Raw genomic sequence first — 19,339 nt, forward strand, 5'->3', positions numbered from 1 at the left:
GGTGTGTCCTGGCTGCCCCGTGAGTGCAGGGCTGCCTGGTGGTGTGTCCTGGCTGTCCCACCAGTGCAGGGCTGCCTGGTGGTGTGTCCTGGCTGTCCCGTGAGTGCAGGGCTGCCTGGTGGTGTGTCCTGGCTGTCCCGTGAGTGCAGGGCTGCCTGGTGGTGTGTCCTGGCTGTCCCACCAGTGCAGGGCTGCCTGGTGGTGTGTCCTGGCTGCCCCGTGAGTGCAGGGCTGCCTGGTGGTGTGTCCTGGCTGTCCCACCAGTGCAGGGCTGCCTGGTGGTGTGTCCTGGCTGCTCCACCAGTGCAGGGCTGCCTGGTGGTGTGTCCTGGCTGCTCCACCAGTGCAGGGCTGCCTGGTGGTGTGTCCTGGCTGCCCTGTGAGTGCAGGGCTGCCTGGTGGTGTGTCCTGGCTGTCCCACCAGTGCAGGGCTGCCTGGTGGTGTGTCCTGGCTGCTCCACCAGTGCAGGGCTGCCTGGTGGTGTGTCCTGGCTGCTCCACCAGTGCAGGGCTGCCTGGTGGTGTGTCCTGGCTGCCCCGTGAGTGCAGGGCAGCCTGGTGGTGTGTCCTGGCTGTCCCAGCAGTGCAGGGCTGCCTGGTGGTGTGTCCTGGCTGCCCCGTGAGCACTGCGACTGCGCACATGTGCTCAGAGAAGCTCACACGGACATTGACATCACCTGTATTTGTGGAACTGCCTCATCAGCTGCTGCCGTCTCACATTCCTGGCTGGGAGAGGCACCCGGGCGGCTCGCCATGGTTTACTCCTTTCTCAGAATCTGCAGGGTGAGGGCAAAGTTGGAGATGCACTTCTCCCATCATGTCATCTATTTACATGGCACATGCCTTGTGTGTGTGTGAGACAGTGAGGGCTTTTATTTTTTTCCCCACTGCCCTAGTTCTTCTTTCTGGCTGTGGCGAGATGGAAAGGTGGGACGCTCTCATCTCTGCCAGCGAAAAGGTTTTCTGTATCTGAGGCTGGCTTGGAAATTCTTTAGGTGACATCACACCATGTCTGTGCAGACTCATTGTTTGTCATGGAAAAGCCATTCATCCATACATAACTTCCTTCCTCCCCAGACTCGGGGAGATAAACTTTCCATTCTGTCTATTCCCTATAGAAACAGACCCAAAACATGTATGCGTGGCTATACACACATACACCTCGCCATCCCTCCGTCACGCTCGTGGCTGTGGGAGGAGGAAAAGGGAGGATATAGAAGATGTGAATAAAGTCACCCTGTTTTCTTCAGACATGGATCCCGCTGTGCCCAAGCAGTAAAACTCCCCTCCCACTGAGGTGCTGGGTCACACAAGGCTTTTTTGTCCTGAGGCTGATTCTGGCACTTGCAGCCCCACATCTGCCTGCCAGGTGAGATGGGCCACCAGCTGCAGGTACAGCACATCTGGATGGGGGAGGAAGCGAAGCGTGCTGCAAACAAACACAGCAAGTCCACCGTGGCGGGCGCAAGGAATTCGATAAAAAATATACTTCAGCAGTCTGAGCTGCCGAGGCTGGTGATTCATGTCTGGGGTGCTGCTCCGAGGCAGACGGCAAGGCTGGGTACTCGTGTACCCCACAGCCTGGGGGGACGGCAGGCCTGGTGAGGAGGCTGGGGCAGGAGGGGCATTTTTCCGTGGAAGAGAGGTGGGAAGCGTGTGGTGCGGGGTGGGACAGGACAGGGGGAAGCCTTGTAGAGATGGAGGCAGCAGCGGCAGCGCCGATGGTGCGATAAGGTGGCTGTTTCCCTACGACATGAAGGAGGCAGGGTGTGAGGAGCACGTTCGAAGTACCTGCACGGGGCAGGACGCCCGCATTTGCTTTCTGCCGGTGTCCGGGAGAGACAGAGCTGAGGAGCTGCCGCATTGCCCTGCCGCTGAGGTTCGCGGTGACTCCACTGGGGAAGGGAGAGGGTGTTTGGACAAGAGGAGCCTTAGAAGCTTTTCTCCTGTCCACCTCCCCTGCCCATAAAGCCATTAGGCTGCGGTGCCAGCCCTATGTGCACTCGTCGCTGGCCCGGAGCACGGGGCCGGGGCCGTGGGGCCCTTCGGGAGGCCGTGTTGGGGAGGGGGCAGCTCGTTTCCGAGCCGCCTGTGCGTGACAAAGGCAGCGGGGCCGGCGCGGCGCTTTGATGTGCCCCGCCGGCTCCGCGCACACCTGCGGCCGCGGGGCTCCCGGCACCGCCGGACCGGGACTCGCCTCAAAGGCGGCCGAACCGGGGGCTGCGCGGAGACCCTCCCGACGGCCGCAGGGGCGAGAACAGCGCTGCCGTCCGTGCGCTGCCCCCGGGCCGCACGGGGAGGCTCCGGCGGCGGAGCCCCGGCAGCGCGGCCCCTGCCCCGGGGCCGGGGGCGGGCGGGAGGGAGAGAGGCAGGGCCGCCGCCGGAGCCCCCGGGAGGCGGCGGCCGGGGGAGGGTCCTGCGGGGTGGGAGGGGGCGGCAGCAGCCGGGCTGAGCTCGCCGCGCCCCCGCCGCACGCAGGCCCCGCTCCAGGGCTTCTCTCGGCGCTTCTCCGCAGGGCGCCCCGTCCCGGCGGCCGGCTCCGCGGGGACTGCCCCCGCAGCCCACCATGACCGGGCCGAGGCTGGCCCTCGCCGCCGCGCTCCTCTGCAGCTGCACCTCGCCGGTGGCCGACGCCAACTCCTGGTGGTAAGTGCGGGGAGCCGGCGGCGCCTTTGTCCGCCGCGGGCCGGGGACCGGGACCGTCCGAGCCGTGCGGCGGCTCCTGCCCTGCGCCCTCCGCGGGAGCTTCCCTGCCTCCCGGGCTTCTCTCGCAGCAGCCCGCTTCCCTCCGGGTTTCCCCCCCTCCCGCTGTCCCTGCCCAGTTTCGGCAGTGGTGGGACGCAGCCCCTCTGCTCCAGGCATTTCTGGGCTCCTTTTGTACGGGCTCGCTGAAATGCCGTCCGGGCTCTAGGATGTAGGGAATGCGTAGGGAGTGGATGGGTAAGGTTTCCTACCCGCTGCCAAAAGCCCTGGGAGCAGCCGCGGAGCCCCTTCCCCCGAAGAGCGGAAAATAGCCTGGCTCCAAGGCAGGCATCGCTCGCTGGCGCTGTGTAAAATAGCTGCTGGCTTTCTCCTGCAGGGAAAGTGCTGAGCTTTCTCTCTGCCCCCTCCCCATCCCGGGTGTCCTCTGTGTTTAAACTCGGGTTACAAACGAGCAGTGTTACTCCCGCTAGAGCCCTGGAAAAGCCTCGCATCTGGCAGAGCTGTGGAGGGAGGCAGCTGACATGAGAAATGCGCCCGGGCTCCCGGAGCGGGGCTGGGCTGCTGGGGAGAGGTGTCGGGCGCTTCGCGGAGGGGGCCTCTCCCTCCACACTGCCCGGGATGTTTTCCTCATCGTAGGTCCTTGGCCATGAACCCCATCCAGAGGCCTGAGATGTACATCATCGGCGCCCAGCCGGTGTGCAGCCAGCTGCCGGGGCTGTCCCCCGGGCAGCGCAAGCTCTGCCAGCTCTACCAGGAGCACATGGTGTTCATCGGGGAAGGGGCCCGCAGCGCCATCAAGGAGTGCCAGTACCAGTTTCGGCAGCGGCGGTGGAACTGCAGCACGGTGGACAACACTTCCGTCTTCGGGAGGGTCATGAAAATAGGTAGGAGCACCTGGAAGTACAGAAGTACACCCAGCAGTTCAGGGATGTGCTGGGCGCAGGGCACTCTGTGCCTCTGTCCCGTCCTTCGGATGCACACGCAGGAGTGATGAGCCCCATTAGCGCGGCTCCTAGAGCTGCCTTTAACGAGCTTTCCCATTCCCTGGTGTGCAGGCGCTGCCTGCGAGCTGCCTGTGCCTGGCTGGTGGCACCGATGACCCTCGGCCACAGCAGGAGCCAGCTGGGGCAGCAGGGGGACGAGGGGGACACGGTTTCTTTTGGGGGGAGCACGGGAAGGTCAGGAAGGGGGGGCTGCCTCTGTTTGGTGTGGTTCTTCAAAGGTAATGAGGGAAGAAGCTGGAGGCAGGAACAATAGCCCCGTGTTATCATTTCCAACATCTGGGACAGGGAATGCAGCCCTGAGATGTGGGAAATATGGACTCTCCGGGCATGGAAATTCCCGCACTTCCCCGTAGTGCCACTTTCTGTGTAAACCTAAGAGATTTTTATAATTCCTGCCCTGCTGGCCCTAAAAGGCGCATTGACAGGCCATTGCTGCACTTGAATTGAGGTGTGACCTAGCTACATTGTCCCAGCTCCTTTTGAAATGCAGTCATCTGATGGCAAGAAACTGAGAAATCCGGGCTCGGTTTGATATGTCCGACAGCCAGGCCAATAAAGAAAAGGTGTTAAAACAGCCACACACACACACACTCCTCACTCTCCACAACCCCTGTCTGAAGGTTTTGTTTCCCACCTACAAAGCCAATCATTTACACAGAAGAATCAGAACTATTTCTCGGTTGTGAACTCGAGGGATGGAAAAAGACCTTCAGCTCCTGTACCCCCAGTATTGCTCACACTGGTTTTGGCTTCACTCTCTAAAAACCTGCATAAGCAGCAGGACACAGAGAGACAATGCATCTTTAATACCTCTGGGGCGTTGAAGAGATAGGGCACAAAGTCCTGTGATCTCTTCTGTTTGATCCTGAAATTCATGTGTCACCCTAGAGAATTCTAGGGATATTTCTGCTTGTGTTACTGAATCTTGCAGAATTCCTAATTCAGCACACCAGAGCTGTTCTAATTCCTCTCTTTCTGCCCAGTTCATACCCCTACAGTTCTTCTCTGGGGTTCTCCCCTGGGAGATGCCATTTCCTGGAAATACTTCCAGTTCCTGACACACATCCAAGGCATCTGTGCATCCTTGATCTCTCACTTTCTGATAGCAAGGGTGGTGGCCAGATGGGGCTGCGTGCAATCCCAGATTGTTAAAACTTGTGCTTTGGGGGATGAAAACTGAAATTTCATCCACTAAAGGACAGAAAATATACCTCCAGCTCTCCTTTCTGATGTCACTCCCTCATGTGTAACTTCTCCTAAAGAATGGTGTAAATTTCAAATCCCCAAAGAAATACTGGTGACTGCACAAGGATGCAATAAAACAGGAATCTCCCCTTCTGGAGCAATCCTCATTCTCCAGTAGCTTCCTGCAACTCTGGATTATTGCAGTGAGAGGGTCCACACGTGGAGAAGTAAGGGTGGAGTAGAAGAGAGCAAAGATCAGAGCTGAAGGATGAAAAGCTCTGGAAGAATCAGAATTTTATAGAGGAAGAAGGAACTAGAGTGCAGAGTGGAAGTGGGAGGATTTCTCCTCACTAAAATGAATTTGGTCCTATGAGTTAAGAATGGGAGTAGATTTCTTTGTGTTTTGGTGAAGGCAGAGGTGTTGTAGGTGTGTGATGGCTATGGCCACTAGTCCTGCTCCTGCCATTTGGTTTGTGTGTGCATGCCTTTTTTGAGTGCAGTTGTATCTGTGGTAGGAATCTGCTGATGGCAGTGTCTGAGGTGGCTGCCTGCAGTTGCCCACTCTTTGCAAACCTATCCCAACAGAGTTTTGGAACCATTCTCTGCTCAGTTAGAGCACATTCGGATGTTTATGCTCCAGCACCAGATGGCACAAAAGAAAAATGTCACTAAAGGTGTCCTGGGGTATTCCAGGATCTTCGGTGATTCATGGCTGTTAGCTGTGTCAGTGATAAGCTGCTGTGGAGGGAGATGCTGCCTCTCCTCTTTTTTATAGCTTCACCTTCCGCTTTTACATTTTCCTACATTGTAATGAGTCATTCTTATCATTGCAGCAAATAGATTTTCCAGACTGGGGGAGAAGACAAAGCCTTTCAATCTCTTAGGTTATGCCAGATATAAAGTAATTCTTCCCTGTGTTCATACTGTGTGTCTGTCTCCTGTTTTCAACCTCTGAGCCCCAAATCTGGACCACAGCCCTTTTTCTGTACTCTGTGCCAATGGCACGAGAAAGGTCTGGAGACCAGAGTATCTGCAAGAGTGCACAGACATGCCAGATTGTTGTGGAGAGGGAGAGGAAGGGAGATAAGAAGGACCCAGAAGGTGCATGGTGTGCCAGCAGCCCTTGCTGCCCACCCACCGATGTGAGCATGGCATGTATGATGTGATTTCTGGAGCTGCACTGCATTGTGAGAGGGGAGGAGAACCTGACTTGGCCAAAGCCTGGGAGATCCCTGTGAGAGTGCTCGCTCAGAAACCTGGAAGATCAGTTTCCTTTCCCCTTCACAGAGCTTGACTCTGCTCAGGAGCAGGAGAGCTGGTCGGTCTGTGTTTAATCATTACACCTTCATTTTGTGCTTTTCATGAGAGTGAGGCAGTCCAGTGACACAAAGCTTTTGGAGGGGCACCCGTAGCACTGAAGTAAGCTGCTTTGGAGCATTGTTTTCTCCTACTGTGTGTGTTATGAGACCTGCTCTTAGCTTTTAAATGTGGCTTATTCAGTAACAATATATAATGATGTAAAAAAAGTATTCCAAAGTTGCTTCCTGTTCTGTCAATACAGATTTTAGACTGCACGTGTATGTATATATAGCTCTATACGTTATATACAGACACATTCCTTACTGCTGCATTTATGAGGGGAAGAGGACAGAGCACCCCAAAAGGTCATGTTAGAATTTCCTCAGGGGAGGAGAGAACATATCTCCTCCAGAGGAATCCTAAATGCAAGGCTGGGGTTTCCAGGTTAGTCCAGTCATTTCTGGAGCCAAAGATCTTATCTCTTCTGCCCTTTCAAATGCTAAAAGGGAAGAAAAAAAAAAAAAAGACAGTCATAAAAGCAGAGAACAAAGAGAAATTTTTTCCCCTGTTTTTCTTCGAGATCTGCAAACTTTAGGGTAATGCTTTTAAAAACAACGAGTTGAAACGAAAACGTTTTTATTAAAAAAAAAAAAGCAAAGGGTCACACATTTGTGTCCCCGACGGGGTGCGTTCTTCTCCCATTCCCTTCTCCAGCAGCTCCAGAGAGGCGAGCCCTGGGAGCCGAGCGCTGCCTGGGTGCTGCCGGAGCCGCATCCCCGGCGGTGCCCCGGGAGCAGCCGCAGCCCCGGGAGCCGCTCCATCCCCGGCGGTGCCCCGGGAGCAGCCGCAGCCCCGGGAGCCGCTCCATCCCCGGCGGTGCCCCGGGAGCAGCCGCAGCCCCGGCTCCCGGCGGGCGGGCACAGGAGGGCAGCAGAGCTCCGCCGAGCTCCCCGCCGCCGGGCACAGCTCCCGGGGCCCGCAGCCATGGGGGAGAGGCCAGAACCAATTCTGGAGTAACGCCCCAGTCCTTGGAGACGGCAGCACATAGGTGCGAAACTGGGCTGAACTTTGAGAGGGCGAGGGAAAACCCAAGTGCTTTTCCAAGTATTTTTTGTGGGCAGCAAGGTGGGGAGGGGGGAACCCCACCCTGCTGTGACTTGTTCCAGCCTCTTGTCCCACCACCGTCCTCAGCAGCCTGAACAGCTCGTGCAGATGCTGGAGCTGCACACTGATTTGTGCTGCTGCATCTGGCAGGTGGAGACGATTAAAACGTGGACAGTAAAAGTGTAAATCCCAGTGTCTTTTCAGGGATCTCAGTCAGGCTGTAAGGATGCTAAGCACCTGGAGTCATGCAGTCTGTGTTGCACGAGCTGTCACAGTGTGAGGTCCTTTCCCGTGCATGTATTTTAATCTCTATAGACAGTGCTCTCCTTCAAAAGGATGATTGGTGTGTCCTCAGAGCTTTCTCCATACCGGTAGAGGCAAAACTGCACATTGGGCTGTTACCTTAAAAGACCCATAGCATGGAAAATAAACTAGATGAGTAAAAGCTTGATTTTGGTTACTGAAGAATTACCCTGACTCCCTTACAGGCCAGTCTCACCTGAGTTGCCTAACTAGGAGTCACTCCTCTCTATCTCTTGGACCAGGGAGGTTTGGTGAGCCTAGTTCTCTTCTAATGACCTGCGAGTAAAGCCCTCCCTTTGTGTTATGTGTCCTGTAGCAATTTATCATCTGTGTTCCAGAGCAGAAACCCTTAGTATTCATCTCTCATTCGGGTGTGGTAAAAAATCCAAAGTTTTTCTGCGAGGTGGATGCCATTTACAGCCTTGCCTTTGTCTTGGGTCATTACCACTAAGCTGGTGATAAGCTGCTATTAATTAGGGATTGTCAGCACGTGCAAATTGGAACAAGAGCACACCAAATGTGTCAGCTCAGCCCTGCTGAGGGAGCTGGCATGAGAGCCTCCTGAGCTGGTGATAAACTATGCTTTGAGGATCTGCCCTTTGAAGTCATCAAAATTTGCTTTGAGAGCATCTTGCTGGGGTTTGGTGTAAGTAGCCACTTCACAATTAGATTGCTTGTTCTAATGAAGCTTTGGCAGTTGTTCCCTTTATCACCCGCAAGTTTGGTGATGGGCACAATGGCTCTGAAGGTGTTGGTTCAGCTATTTATTAGCCGTGTGGTGAGAGTGCAGGTGTGGATTGCCTCCTCGTCCCTCTCCCTCTGCAGACACACTCAGCACTCTTGGCCTCATGCAGTGCTCTGGCTGTGCTGGTGCCCCGGTCACACTGGGGCTGAATCCCTGCCAGGAATACCGAGCTGGAGACCTGATCCAGCTGCTTGGCTTCGTAGGGCATGCATACCAAGCAGGGCAGAACCTAGTAAACCTGCTAATGGAAAAGTCTTTTCATTTATTATGGTCTTCATGGCAGTTTTACTTCTTCCAGCACCGTGGTTCTGCAGGCAGTGGAAGAGGCCCTGCCTCGATGTTGCAGTGTAAAAATGAGTTTGCTTCACTTTGTCTACAAATAATTTTCAGCTGACCTTACGTAAACTAAAACAAGTCCAGTGAAGAGGAGCCCACAAAGACTGCATGCCCCAATTAAATGAAAGCCATTCCAGAGCAGTAACTGGCTTAAGCAGAGTACTCCTTTTGCACAGACCCAACCTCGTTACTTGTTCTTAATGGTTATTGGCAAATGCAGTGGCTAAGTCAGCAGCTGTATTTTCAGCAAGTGAGCAATGCTCCTGCTGGTTGAGAGTTTCCTCCAGGTTAGAATGAAAGGATAAGCTAGAGCACAGTTGAGGGTTTGGGGAACAAGGGAGAAAGGGAAGTAGAAGGAGGACCACAAGATGGGGACCAAGCCATGGGGTGCACACCATCTTGTGACTCGAGGTGAGGGAGAAGGAAGCAGGGGAGAAAAGGATTATGGGGAGAAGAACCACAAAATGAAGGCAAAGCCATGTGGCAGCCTCCATTCTGTCACTCTGGGTGAGATGAGGAGTTTGGGGGATGACTTACAGGTTTTTCTACAGGTAAAAGGGGTGAGGTATTAGGGTCTAGGGAGGAGCTCTGACAGGGTAGCCAGGGGGGAACCGGGGGAGATGTGGGGAGCGAGGGAGACCCAGAGTGTGGGGGCAGCTGTGCACTTGCTGCAGGTGGTTTGCTCCCCTCAGCTCACCTGGTTTGGGATGCTGGGGGTCAGGAACAAGGGGGACACAGGCAGGGGTTTCAGGAGAAACTGGGGAAGATTTATCTTCTTGATTTCTAATGCGATAGTTTTCAATTTTATAAAGAGAGGATAAAAATGACGGGGAAAGAGGATGAGGAGACCCTGCCTCTGGAGCTGCTGTCCAGACTGGGATGGAGCCCTTGCACTTGACCATCAGCTCCAGTAAATTCTGTGCACCTTCTCAGAGCACCCCGTGGAGCCCGTTTGCGTGCTCCTGGCCGTGCGTGGCACGCAAAGTGAGACCGTGCAGCATTAATTTTCTCTCCCCTCACCCCTGTCCCGCAGGCAGCCGAGAGACCGCCTTCACCTACGCGGTGAGCGCGGCCGGCGTGGTGAACGCCATCAGCCGCGCGTGCCGCGAGGGCGAGCTGTCCAGCTGCGGCTGCAGCCGCACCGCCCGGCCCAAGGACCTGCCCCGGGACTGGCTGTGGGGCGGCTGCGGCGACAACGTGGAGTACGGCTACCGCTTCGCCAAGGAGTTCGTGGACGCCAAGGAGAGGGAGAAGAACTACGTGCGAGGCTCGGAGGAGCAGGCCCGCATGCTGATGAACCTGCAGAACAACGAGGCCGGCCGCAGGGTAAGGGCGGTGCTGGACCTTTGCTTTTTATCACTGGAAGAGTCAGAAGGGTGGGAGTAGCTGGGTGTTAAGTTCCTTGGAGGTTTGATGGGGGATAGTGCAGTGGTGCACCAGTAAAAGCATTCAGTCAATGTTTTCTGCATTTTTGTGAATATTGCAGGCACTGTTGACAGTATTCCAGTTTTAATGTCAGGTTTCCATTGCCAGCTAAAGCCAGTGAATTTTGGCGTCTGTTGAGATATTATATGGCACACATGTGCGGACATTTAAACCCTTCCCAAATAAAGTAGGTGCTCTTATGGCCCATTTTTAAGGTTTATGTCTAAGAAATCGGCTTCCCAGAGCTCTGAGAGTAACAGGCTGGTGGTGAAAAGAACCTTTTGACACATAGTTGTCTTCTACTACCATAATTTAGATTTTTGGGAATATAAGGTCAGGTGCCTGGCTATCTCTGAAACTCAGGCCTCGTTCAGTTACCTTGGCACTGGGCACAACAAATAGTTTGCATTTAGGTGGCAAACATTTTCTGAGAAGATTCACATTTTTGGTCTGAGAACCCCCAGGGATGGAGAATCCATCACTTCCCTTTGTAGTATGATACCAGCATAATGACTGTTTCAACTCTGAACCTAATTATCATTTGAATTTATCTGACACCGACTTCCAGTCAGTTCTTTCTCTGACTCTTACAGCTAAATCAAAAAACCTCTTGGTAATCAGAATTTCCTTGGCATACAAGTATTTATCTACTGTAATTTATTCACCATTCTTTCTTGACAAACTAGATTGAGCAGTGAAGACGCTCTCCCTTTCAGAGGTTCTCATCAGCCATCAAATCATTTTCCTGTCACTTTAGTGTACCCTTTCCAATTTTCCCATACCCCTTTTGCATGCATTCAGTGTATGCACTTTTGCTTTTCACACAATTCCTCTGTCTGTGATTAATAGCCTGGAAGGTGTAGCATCATTCATATGCAGTGCAGCTGTGTAATCCTGCCTCTTTCCAAAAGTAGAACAGGAATACTAACTTGAACACTTGTGCATTTTCCCCAGGGTGTTTTAAATTTTTGTCATTCTTGCCTAGAAGTAAGCTTTTCAAAGGTTAATTTTATTTCTAGTTCACGTTAAAAAATCCCATTAAGTGTACTTAGTCTTGCTCTTCTGCACATTCCTAACTAATATCCTTAGTTTCCTTATCAATTTTCTGCCCTTTCTTACTTCTAATTGTTACTGAATTATCTTTCCTTTTCCCTTGGATGTCTGTCTTTTCTGCATGTAATTTCAGCTTCATTTTGACACCAAAGATGATTTGTTCCATTTTTTTGGTTGTGAAATCAGTGTGTTAGGTTGAAGCATTGCAAGCACTTCATGGTTCTTTTGCAAAACTAAATTGGGGTAAATTTGAAAGCTGAGTTTTGGTTTGGGATTGGGGTTTTTTTGTTGTCTTGGATGGGCAGAAGCTTTGCATTTGCTTAGAAATGGGGGGTGTGTGTGGTGGGGTAGTAGCCTGAATGTGACATTCTTTTCTGAGTTACTTGCTTTGGACATCCTACATGTCTGGAGCATGAACTTGTACTACAGATAAATACCCTGCCTAAAGCCAGGAGTGAACATGAGACTCCAACAGCCTTGAGGGGTCCAGGGGCAGAGTATGGCCCCTTGGCTGAGGTGCCAGGTGAGCTGCAGTAACATAGATTAAATGAACACAAGTCATTTCAGATTAGATTAAATTAAAAGGAAGTATAAACCAGTGTGTAATTAAGCTCATGGATTAAAAAAAAAAAAAAAAAAAAAAAAAACAAACAAAACAAAAAAAACCCCTCTGGTAAACTAAGGGAGCTGGTTAATAAGCTCAGCTGAGGAACTGGATGTGGAGGAGGTCTGGAACTTTTTCAAGTCCAAGATGCTAAAGCCATTACAACTCTGCATGCCAATAAGAGAAAAAAGGTTGTAGGAAGAATATCCAGACCTCACTGAATGAATAACTGCTACAGAGAAGCTGTTAGGAATAGATCAAGAGCCTACTAAGAATGGAGGGGGAAAAAAAAGATAGCAAATAAATAATGGAAAGCTCTGTCTTAGAGGTCAAGAAGTGTAAAGAGGAGGTGAGAACAGTAAAAATCATGCTGAGTCAGACCTTGAAAAGGCTAATAAAATAAACAGCAAAAGTTTTCTAAGCTTTTCACACTGGAGGAGATTGGAAGAAAGGAGACAGCCAGTGAGGATGGGGCTGAGTCTAAAGGCAGAGAAGTTTTGGAACCCAAAGTGAGTGAGTGCTTTGCCTGGGGCTTGGAGTTGGGGTGGGGGATGCTGGATATCTCAGAGGAAAATAGGAAATAATTTGAGAAGACTTTTTCAAAGCTTGATCACATAATCATTTAGAACATTACTGATTTTCTAAAAGCAGACTAGATGTGATAGGTCACTTTTATGTGAACTTCTGTGAAACATTTGAGGTATTTCCTCCATGGGAAATTCTTGGTTAAACTGGAAAATGTAAGGAAATTTGCAGTAGCTGTGAGATGGACAAAAGACTGGTTCAAGGAAAGATGTCAATAAGTTGTGTCAAAGAATGTAGCTTGATTTTAATGGAGCTTGATTAGCAGAGCTCATCAAGGACTTGCCTTTAGGATTTTTGTTTCTGAGCTTCAACACAACTGCTAGGAATGGGCTGATGAACTTTGCTGGTGATGCCAAGTATTATGATCACAGAGGAGAATCTGAATTTTGTACAGCAGCTAATGTATAAAGACCATCATTGGAAGCCTTGCATGAAATACATCTTCAGTCATTAGGAAAAGAGTAGGAAAGAACTGGTCTCTGCAAATGGCTGCAGATGTAATATGGCTTGGAAGGTGGTAAATATCCTGTAACAACCTAGACATAAGTCTTTTTATACAACATGGGGGAATACTAATGCCATGTATTAAGCTCTCGTGAGGCCCCAAAGTATTGTGTGTTCTCATATTCCCAAGTAAAATGACCTCAGACTAGAAAAGGCTTGTTAGGGCTGACCCAAGGGATAGGAATCTTTTCTTAAGAAACTGTGCTAGAGCAGCTTGCCATATTTAGCCTAGTAAAGTGAAAGTGGAGAGAGGATATGACTGATGTCTGTGTTTGTGGGAGAAATAATAGGGAAGGAAAAGTACTTTTTAAGCAAAAGGCCAATTTGGCACAATAGCAAATGGGCATAAAGTAAATGCATATAGGCTGAAAATCAGAAAAATATATTTTATTGTTGGAATGGCAATCAGAATAATGGTGGCTGAGAACCTAATTGCTTTTAAAAGGGCATCCTATGCATTTAGGGAAAACGTTACTTGAAGCAGGGCCTACAATAGCAAGACATCACACTTTATAACCCAGGAGGTCCTGTCTAGTCCTGCATCCCTAAACTTCTGAGTTACTGGTTTTGTAAGTAGGAAGGTGTGTATGTAACTCCTCATTCCCAGAAGTTTATGCTGGAAGAAAGGACTGCTGGAGACCCAGCAGTGAGCACTGCAGAGTGACCACCAGCTGCCATCCCACTGCAGCCTTGCCCTGCTTTCACAGCCAGGGTTTTTGCTGATACTTTCTGATTTATAGGCAGATTTTTGGCATGTCTCTTCACTCAGTTTCCTATGAATGACAAAGTTCTCCTTGAATCCTGAGGAGCTCTGGTGGCAGGAGAGAGGATTGTCCCTTCTCTCTGTGGCTCTCAGATGGAGCTGGGGGGGAACAGGAGGGAATCAGATGTCTTTTATCTGTCAGGCAGTCCTGACCCCATCACCCCTTCACTCCACATCGTAGTCCTTGTGGTGGTGGCTTCTGGCTTTATTGCTCCTGTTTGTTTGTCTTTGGCTGTTATCTCAATATGTCCTTTCCTTCCATCTGTCTTTTTTTCCAACTGGTCTCCATTAGCCTCTCTTATTGCCCCCCTCCCTTATCTGTGGCTCTGTCTGGCAGGCTGTGGCAGTCAGTCCTCCCACGCTGTTTACCCAGTCAGCATTTGGCAGCCCTCAGTCATCAGTCACTCCAGCCACTGCCTGAAGAGCCTGGAAGGGGGTCTGCTTAATTGACCACAGAGGAATTACCCATTAATTCTCCTCCTGCTCCCATTCCTGCACAAAGAGAGTTGGAAGAGAACTTGGGCTTATGGGAAGGGGCTTTAAGCCCTTCCATCAGAGGCATTTTCAGCCTGTTTAAGTGGCATGGCCATCGGTCATGTCCTGCCCTCAGAACTGCTTGTGGGGTCTGTTATTCTCTACCTTGACCCAAGCCCAGTCAGAGAGGAATTCTCCAATTTCCTCTGCTTTCTCCTCATCTGGGCAGTGAAGGGGGAGAGGGGGAGACTCATTCAGCAGCTGGAGCTGTGGTTGGCTCCACAGGACAGGGGTGGTGGGAGCTGTGGGGGGCTGAGTGGCACCGTGCTCACCTGTGATCACTGGTGGCACTTGCCTTCCCCAGAACAGCTCCTGCCCACATGGGCCAGATGTTTTGAGCATCAGTTGCCTAAAGCCAAGTCAGAGTGAACTCATTCCCATGACATTAACTGGAGGGGATTGAGTTGCAGTGTTTTTCTAAAGGAACAAAGCCCAGGATTAGGAGGAATCATAATACTTTATAAAAACACATGCAAGGGCAAGGGAGGCATGAGTGGCCTGGGATTTGACAGACCCATAACCAAAAAGTGCTAACACAGGCTTATAACAAGCAGGCTGGCAGTGTAGTGAGGATATAGTAAGTGTCTGGTGCTCAGGAAATTCAGCTGTAGCCTGTCTGGTCATAGTACAGCAGGAATCCTTAAGTAACGGTGTGGTTGGTCCTCTGCAGTTGTAGTTTGATCCAAGACAAGTGCTTAACTCCCAGCTTGTAGCTGTTACATTGCACTATGAGGGATTGCCTCGGTAAATTGAGCTCTGAGGAGCAGAACTAAAGCTTTTCTGTTTTAAGGGCTCACTCCATTGACTTTCTCAGGAGCTGGATTGGCCTCCATGTGATTTAGCCATTAAGCCAAATTGAATCTTCACTAGCTGTCAAAAGCACTAGACATTAGCTAGGCAAGGAGCAACCAGTTGTTGTAGGAGAACTCTGACCTCTCCCTGCTGGTCCAGAACGTTGTTGTAGGCAGAAGGTTTTGCTTGCAGTATGCTCAATTGCCTTAATCATCTTGGCACGTGAAAGCAGGGAGCTGGGAAGCTTTCTTCTGTGTCAGTGAGTGAGGCAAAAAAGAAACCTCTGTGTCTGGCTGCTTTTTTTCAGCAGAAAAACCTGGCTGGAAGACACATCACCATCTCTTTCAGAGCACCCTGTTTTGTTCTCCTGTTCTTTTCTCTCCCCTGCCAGATACAGCTGGTGGTAATTTTGCAGCTGATGCCAAACATCTCTGCTTGGCATGCAGGATCTGGCAAAAGCACTGCAGGATGCAGGATGGTCTTGGGAGAGCAGATGTGAGCCTGATGGTGAGAGCATGATGAGCCAAGGGCTGGGGGTTAAGCTGCTGTAACACAGAGTAGTTCTGGTGGTGAGGGAATGCCCAGCTCTTGCTTTGCAAGCTCTGTCAGTGCCTGAGAGCTGACAGGAGCTCACGTGGCATTGCACTTTTGTGCCCGTCTCTGAAATGAATGGGAAGAACAAGCCCAAACTACATTTCATTCTAGTTTCCTTGGTTTTTTATTTCTCAGTATTTCTCTCTCCTCCCAGCTAGCGTGGGGAGGAGGAGAGTAAACACCTTCACATCCTGTGCTCGCACTCTGAGTTTTCAAGACTCTGCTGACTTTGATGCTGGATTTCCAGGGGTGTCATGCATCTGCAGCCCTGAAAACGTAGCTGGAAGTGTCTGGGAAAAGCCAGCATGGGCAGTTTGTGTGTGCTGTTGAAATCCTGGCTGTTCTGCCCGGTGACAGCCATGCTAGTGCAGGGAGCCGGGCACGAGATGGCGCAGGAACGCAGCGAGGGCTCCCGGCTCAGCCCTGGGGAGCACCTCGAGCTGCCTTCCAGGGAGATGTGTCCGTCTGTGCACCAGCACCCCTGCCTGCCTCTCTATACACACTGCCCCTGGACGAGCTCCTCCCGGGGCAGATGACAGGAAAGGGTGTGGGTGCATGGATTTGTTTCCAAAGGATGCAGATGTACCCCTGTAATGATAGCGTCGGTTCCTGGTGCGGGTAGTAGGAAATGGGCTGGTTCCCAGGTGTTCCCTTTCTGCAGCACTGAATGGGAAAAACATGCCACGCCATGGAGGTCTGTGAGGTGGGGAATTTCCAGAGTCCACGCAAAGAGGGCTCCTTCTCTTTTTCTCCTGCTCTTGACCCTGCTCTCAAGCCAGAAGTCTGCCAGAGGGAAAGAAGGTGGGGTGAGGAAGTCGTGTTTGCAGGCGGCGCGACCAGAAATAGAAATTCTTAAGGAACGGGAACACAGCAGTCTCAACAGGGGGAGGAGAAGACCTTTGTCTCCTCTGAAGGGCGAAACAACAGAAATTGCGGGATAATCAAAGCAGTTCTGAGAGCGCGATGAATTCGTTGTAATTAAGCCAGCTGCCAGTGCGGCAGGAATAAACACAGCTCTGCCTGATTGCATTTCTTTCCCCACAGGCCGTGTACAAGCTGGCAGACGTGGCCTGCAAGTGCCACGGCGTGTCGGGCTCGTGCAGCCTCAAGACCTGCTGGCTGCAGCTGGCCGACTTCCGCAAGGTGGGCGACCTGCTGAAGGAGAAGTACGACAGCGCCGCCGCCATGAGGATCAGCCGCAAGGGCAAGCTGGAGCTGGTGAACAACCGCTTCAACATGCCCACCCAGGAGGACCTGGTCTACGTGGACCCCAGCCCGGACTATTGCCTCCGCAACGAGACCACGGGCTCGCTGGGCACGCAGGGCCGGCTGTGCAACAAGACCTCGGAGGGCATGGATGGCTGCGAGCTGATGTGCTGCGGGAGGGGCTACGACCAGTTCAAGAGCGTGCAGGTGGAGCGCTGCCACTGCAAGTTCCACTGGTGCTGTTACGTCAAGTGTAAAAAGTGCACAGAGATCGTTGACCAGTATGTCTGTAAATGAAAGGAGCTGCCGAAGCGACAAATCTATATTATATAAATCTATATAAATATATTTTATATTTGTATAAATAAACAGATTATAATAATTAAAGAAGCTTATTTAAGAGACATTTTGGGTTTGAAATTTCCCCCCTCCATCAGGGCAACTAATTTGACCTTCCTTCAGTTCTGCCAGGGAATCGGTCTTTGCATGCATCTCCAGTCAGGGTGAAGAAGCTGAGGAGGTGCTGGCAAAGCACACGAGCATGTGCCCTTTCATGACAGAAAGAAAGCCAGGGAGAAGAAGAGGAATGGGTTCTTACTTGTCTCTGATCAGTAAGTCTCAGCATTTTGGAACAGTTACTGCATATTGGAAATTACAGCCAGTCATGGGTGAGTCCTAGTTATTCAGATTTCAAATCCTGCACTGGGAAATTTGGAACTTATTCTTGGTCTCTCTAAAAGGCTTTGTCGCATTAGAGAGAAGGTTAGCTGAGGCTACGTGAGTATGGCTTAAAATCCACAGTCTTGTAAACCATTCCTGGATGCTCCCCAGACCACAGTGGGGTAGAGGAAAGTTCACAGCCTGCTGTTGTGAAGAAGAAAGGTTCAACCTGTGGCTGACCAGTGCACAGCCTAGGAGTGCCCATGGAGCCAGCACCTGACTCCTCTGTACCTGGGCCGAGGGAAATCTGCCCAGCTCAAACCACATGGCTGCGTGTGTGAGGGATTTTTTAAAATTTTCCTTTAAATCCCATGCTGATACTTCATTTTTCAATAGAGAGGGAAAGCTGCTGGTGCCAGGGATGTTTGCAGAGTATATTTTGTCAGTGGAAAGAAGTGTTGCACACATGCTCATAGCTGCACTCCTCATCCTGCTGCTGGTTCTCCTCTCTGAAGTGGCTGCAGGTGGTCACCTTCTTCAGCTCTATTAAACCCTCCTCACCACCAGCCCAGTTGTAGTTTCTCTTTAATATTAAATGCCCCTCAATGACATTTCTTTCCCTCTGTTGTGTATACGTCTGTTTGTTTTATTCTTTTGGTGAGGTTCTTTTCTTTTGCTGCTCTATGTTTCAGGGGGCAGGGGCCGCGCTCTTCCCTGGCATGAGCTAACCACAGGAACGTTTGCTCCCAGGGTGTGGGTGTGTGTTCACTGTGGAAGTCTTCTCTTTGCTTTTCCTTGGTAATAAAACTGTACCAGGGCAGAAGGCATTACCAAAGTCTGCTAATCAGTCTTACCACATTGGGATTTGAGTACAATCCAATTCATAAAGCAGGGAGCAAATGCTGCTTCTAGCACAAGACATTTCCTGTACCTCTCAGCATCTGCAGAGTTCATTTGCAGTCAGAACAATCAAGAGAAGCCAATTCCCAAAATATAAGGGTTTGCTAATATACATCCGCTTTGTTACTGACACCACAAGGGTGTTGTTTTTTTTTTTTCCCCTGTAAATTTTAAAATGCTTAAAATATGCCAACAAGCAATGAGCCAGTCATGAAGATTATTATTTTTATATTAAACCTCAGTTTGCTATAAAACATTGCAGTTTTACAGATTCCACCATTTCAACCACCAGAGAACAATTTATATGTACCTTTCATATTTTAAATATTTGAGGACTCCAGAAAAGCACAAGGAAGAGAAATTATGCTTAATAATTAGGAGCTGTTGTTTTTTTTAAACCAATGTGTCCAGTTTTTATTTTATTTTTTTTTCATCCAACAGGCAATATATTTGCTGGCATCCCAGAATGCAGTTTTTTGGAATATAAACAGTGGTCTAGATTTACTTTATTATATAAAATCCAAAGCCAGTGGTATTGTAATTCAAAGTAACGGAAATAGTTTTCCATGCATGGAAAAAATGTGAGTGCAGTGGCCTGATCCAACTTCCATTAAACTTCAGTGGGAGTTGGACTGAGCCCAAGATGGGATCAAATGTGTGAGCTGTTCACTCCTGGGATACTCTGTTTCTAGCCCAGTAATAAAATTTGCTCTACCTTGGATACATCTGAAAAAGACCTTTCCTCCCACTACCCTCACCTCGTGTTCTTGTCCATCCTTCTAGCATCAGTGCTTGAAGGTGTCAGCTCTTTGTATATGACACCCTCAGGCATTGTTAATGTGTCTGATGGTTCAAAGTCACTGCATCTGGCCTTTCTGATAAAGACCACACATTTTAGGGAGTCACAACTCTCCTTGCGGTTTGGCACCACAATTAATTTTGTGGGTGTAAACAACTCTGGGAGCGGAAAAGTTGGCATTGTTAGGGCTGCTATTCATCTGGGTGTCGCTGGATATGTCCTTCTTTTTCCACCTAAAATG

At 50.5% G+C, this 19,339-nt stretch overlaps 1 protein-coding gene across 1 annotated transcript in view; it reads left to right on the forward strand.

The window, feature by feature from the left end:
* Positions 1–17,145, forward strand: part of WNT5B (Wnt family member 5B) — a 67,629-nt gene extending 50,484 nt beyond the window's left edge. The window contains exons 2-5 of the mRNA XM_064421268.1: positions 2,516–2,646; positions 3,340–3,587; positions 9,713–10,005; positions 16,578–17,145. Coding sequence (XP_064277338.1) covers positions 2,516–2,646; positions 3,340–3,587; positions 9,713–10,005; positions 16,578–17,036 — 1,131 coding nt within the window. The 3' untranslated portion in view covers positions 17,037–17,145. The remainder of the gene's footprint in view (positions 1–2,515; positions 2,647–3,339; positions 3,588–9,712; positions 10,006–16,577) is intronic.
* Positions 17,146–19,339: the final 2,194 nt, after the last annotated feature.

The sequence above is a fragment of the Passer domesticus genome, chromosome 5 (genome assembly GCF_036417665.1).
Source record: "Passer domesticus isolate bPasDom1 chromosome 5, bPasDom1.hap1, whole genome shotgun sequence".
Lineage (NCBI taxonomy): Eukaryota > Metazoa > Chordata > Aves > Passeriformes > Passeridae > Passer > Passer domesticus.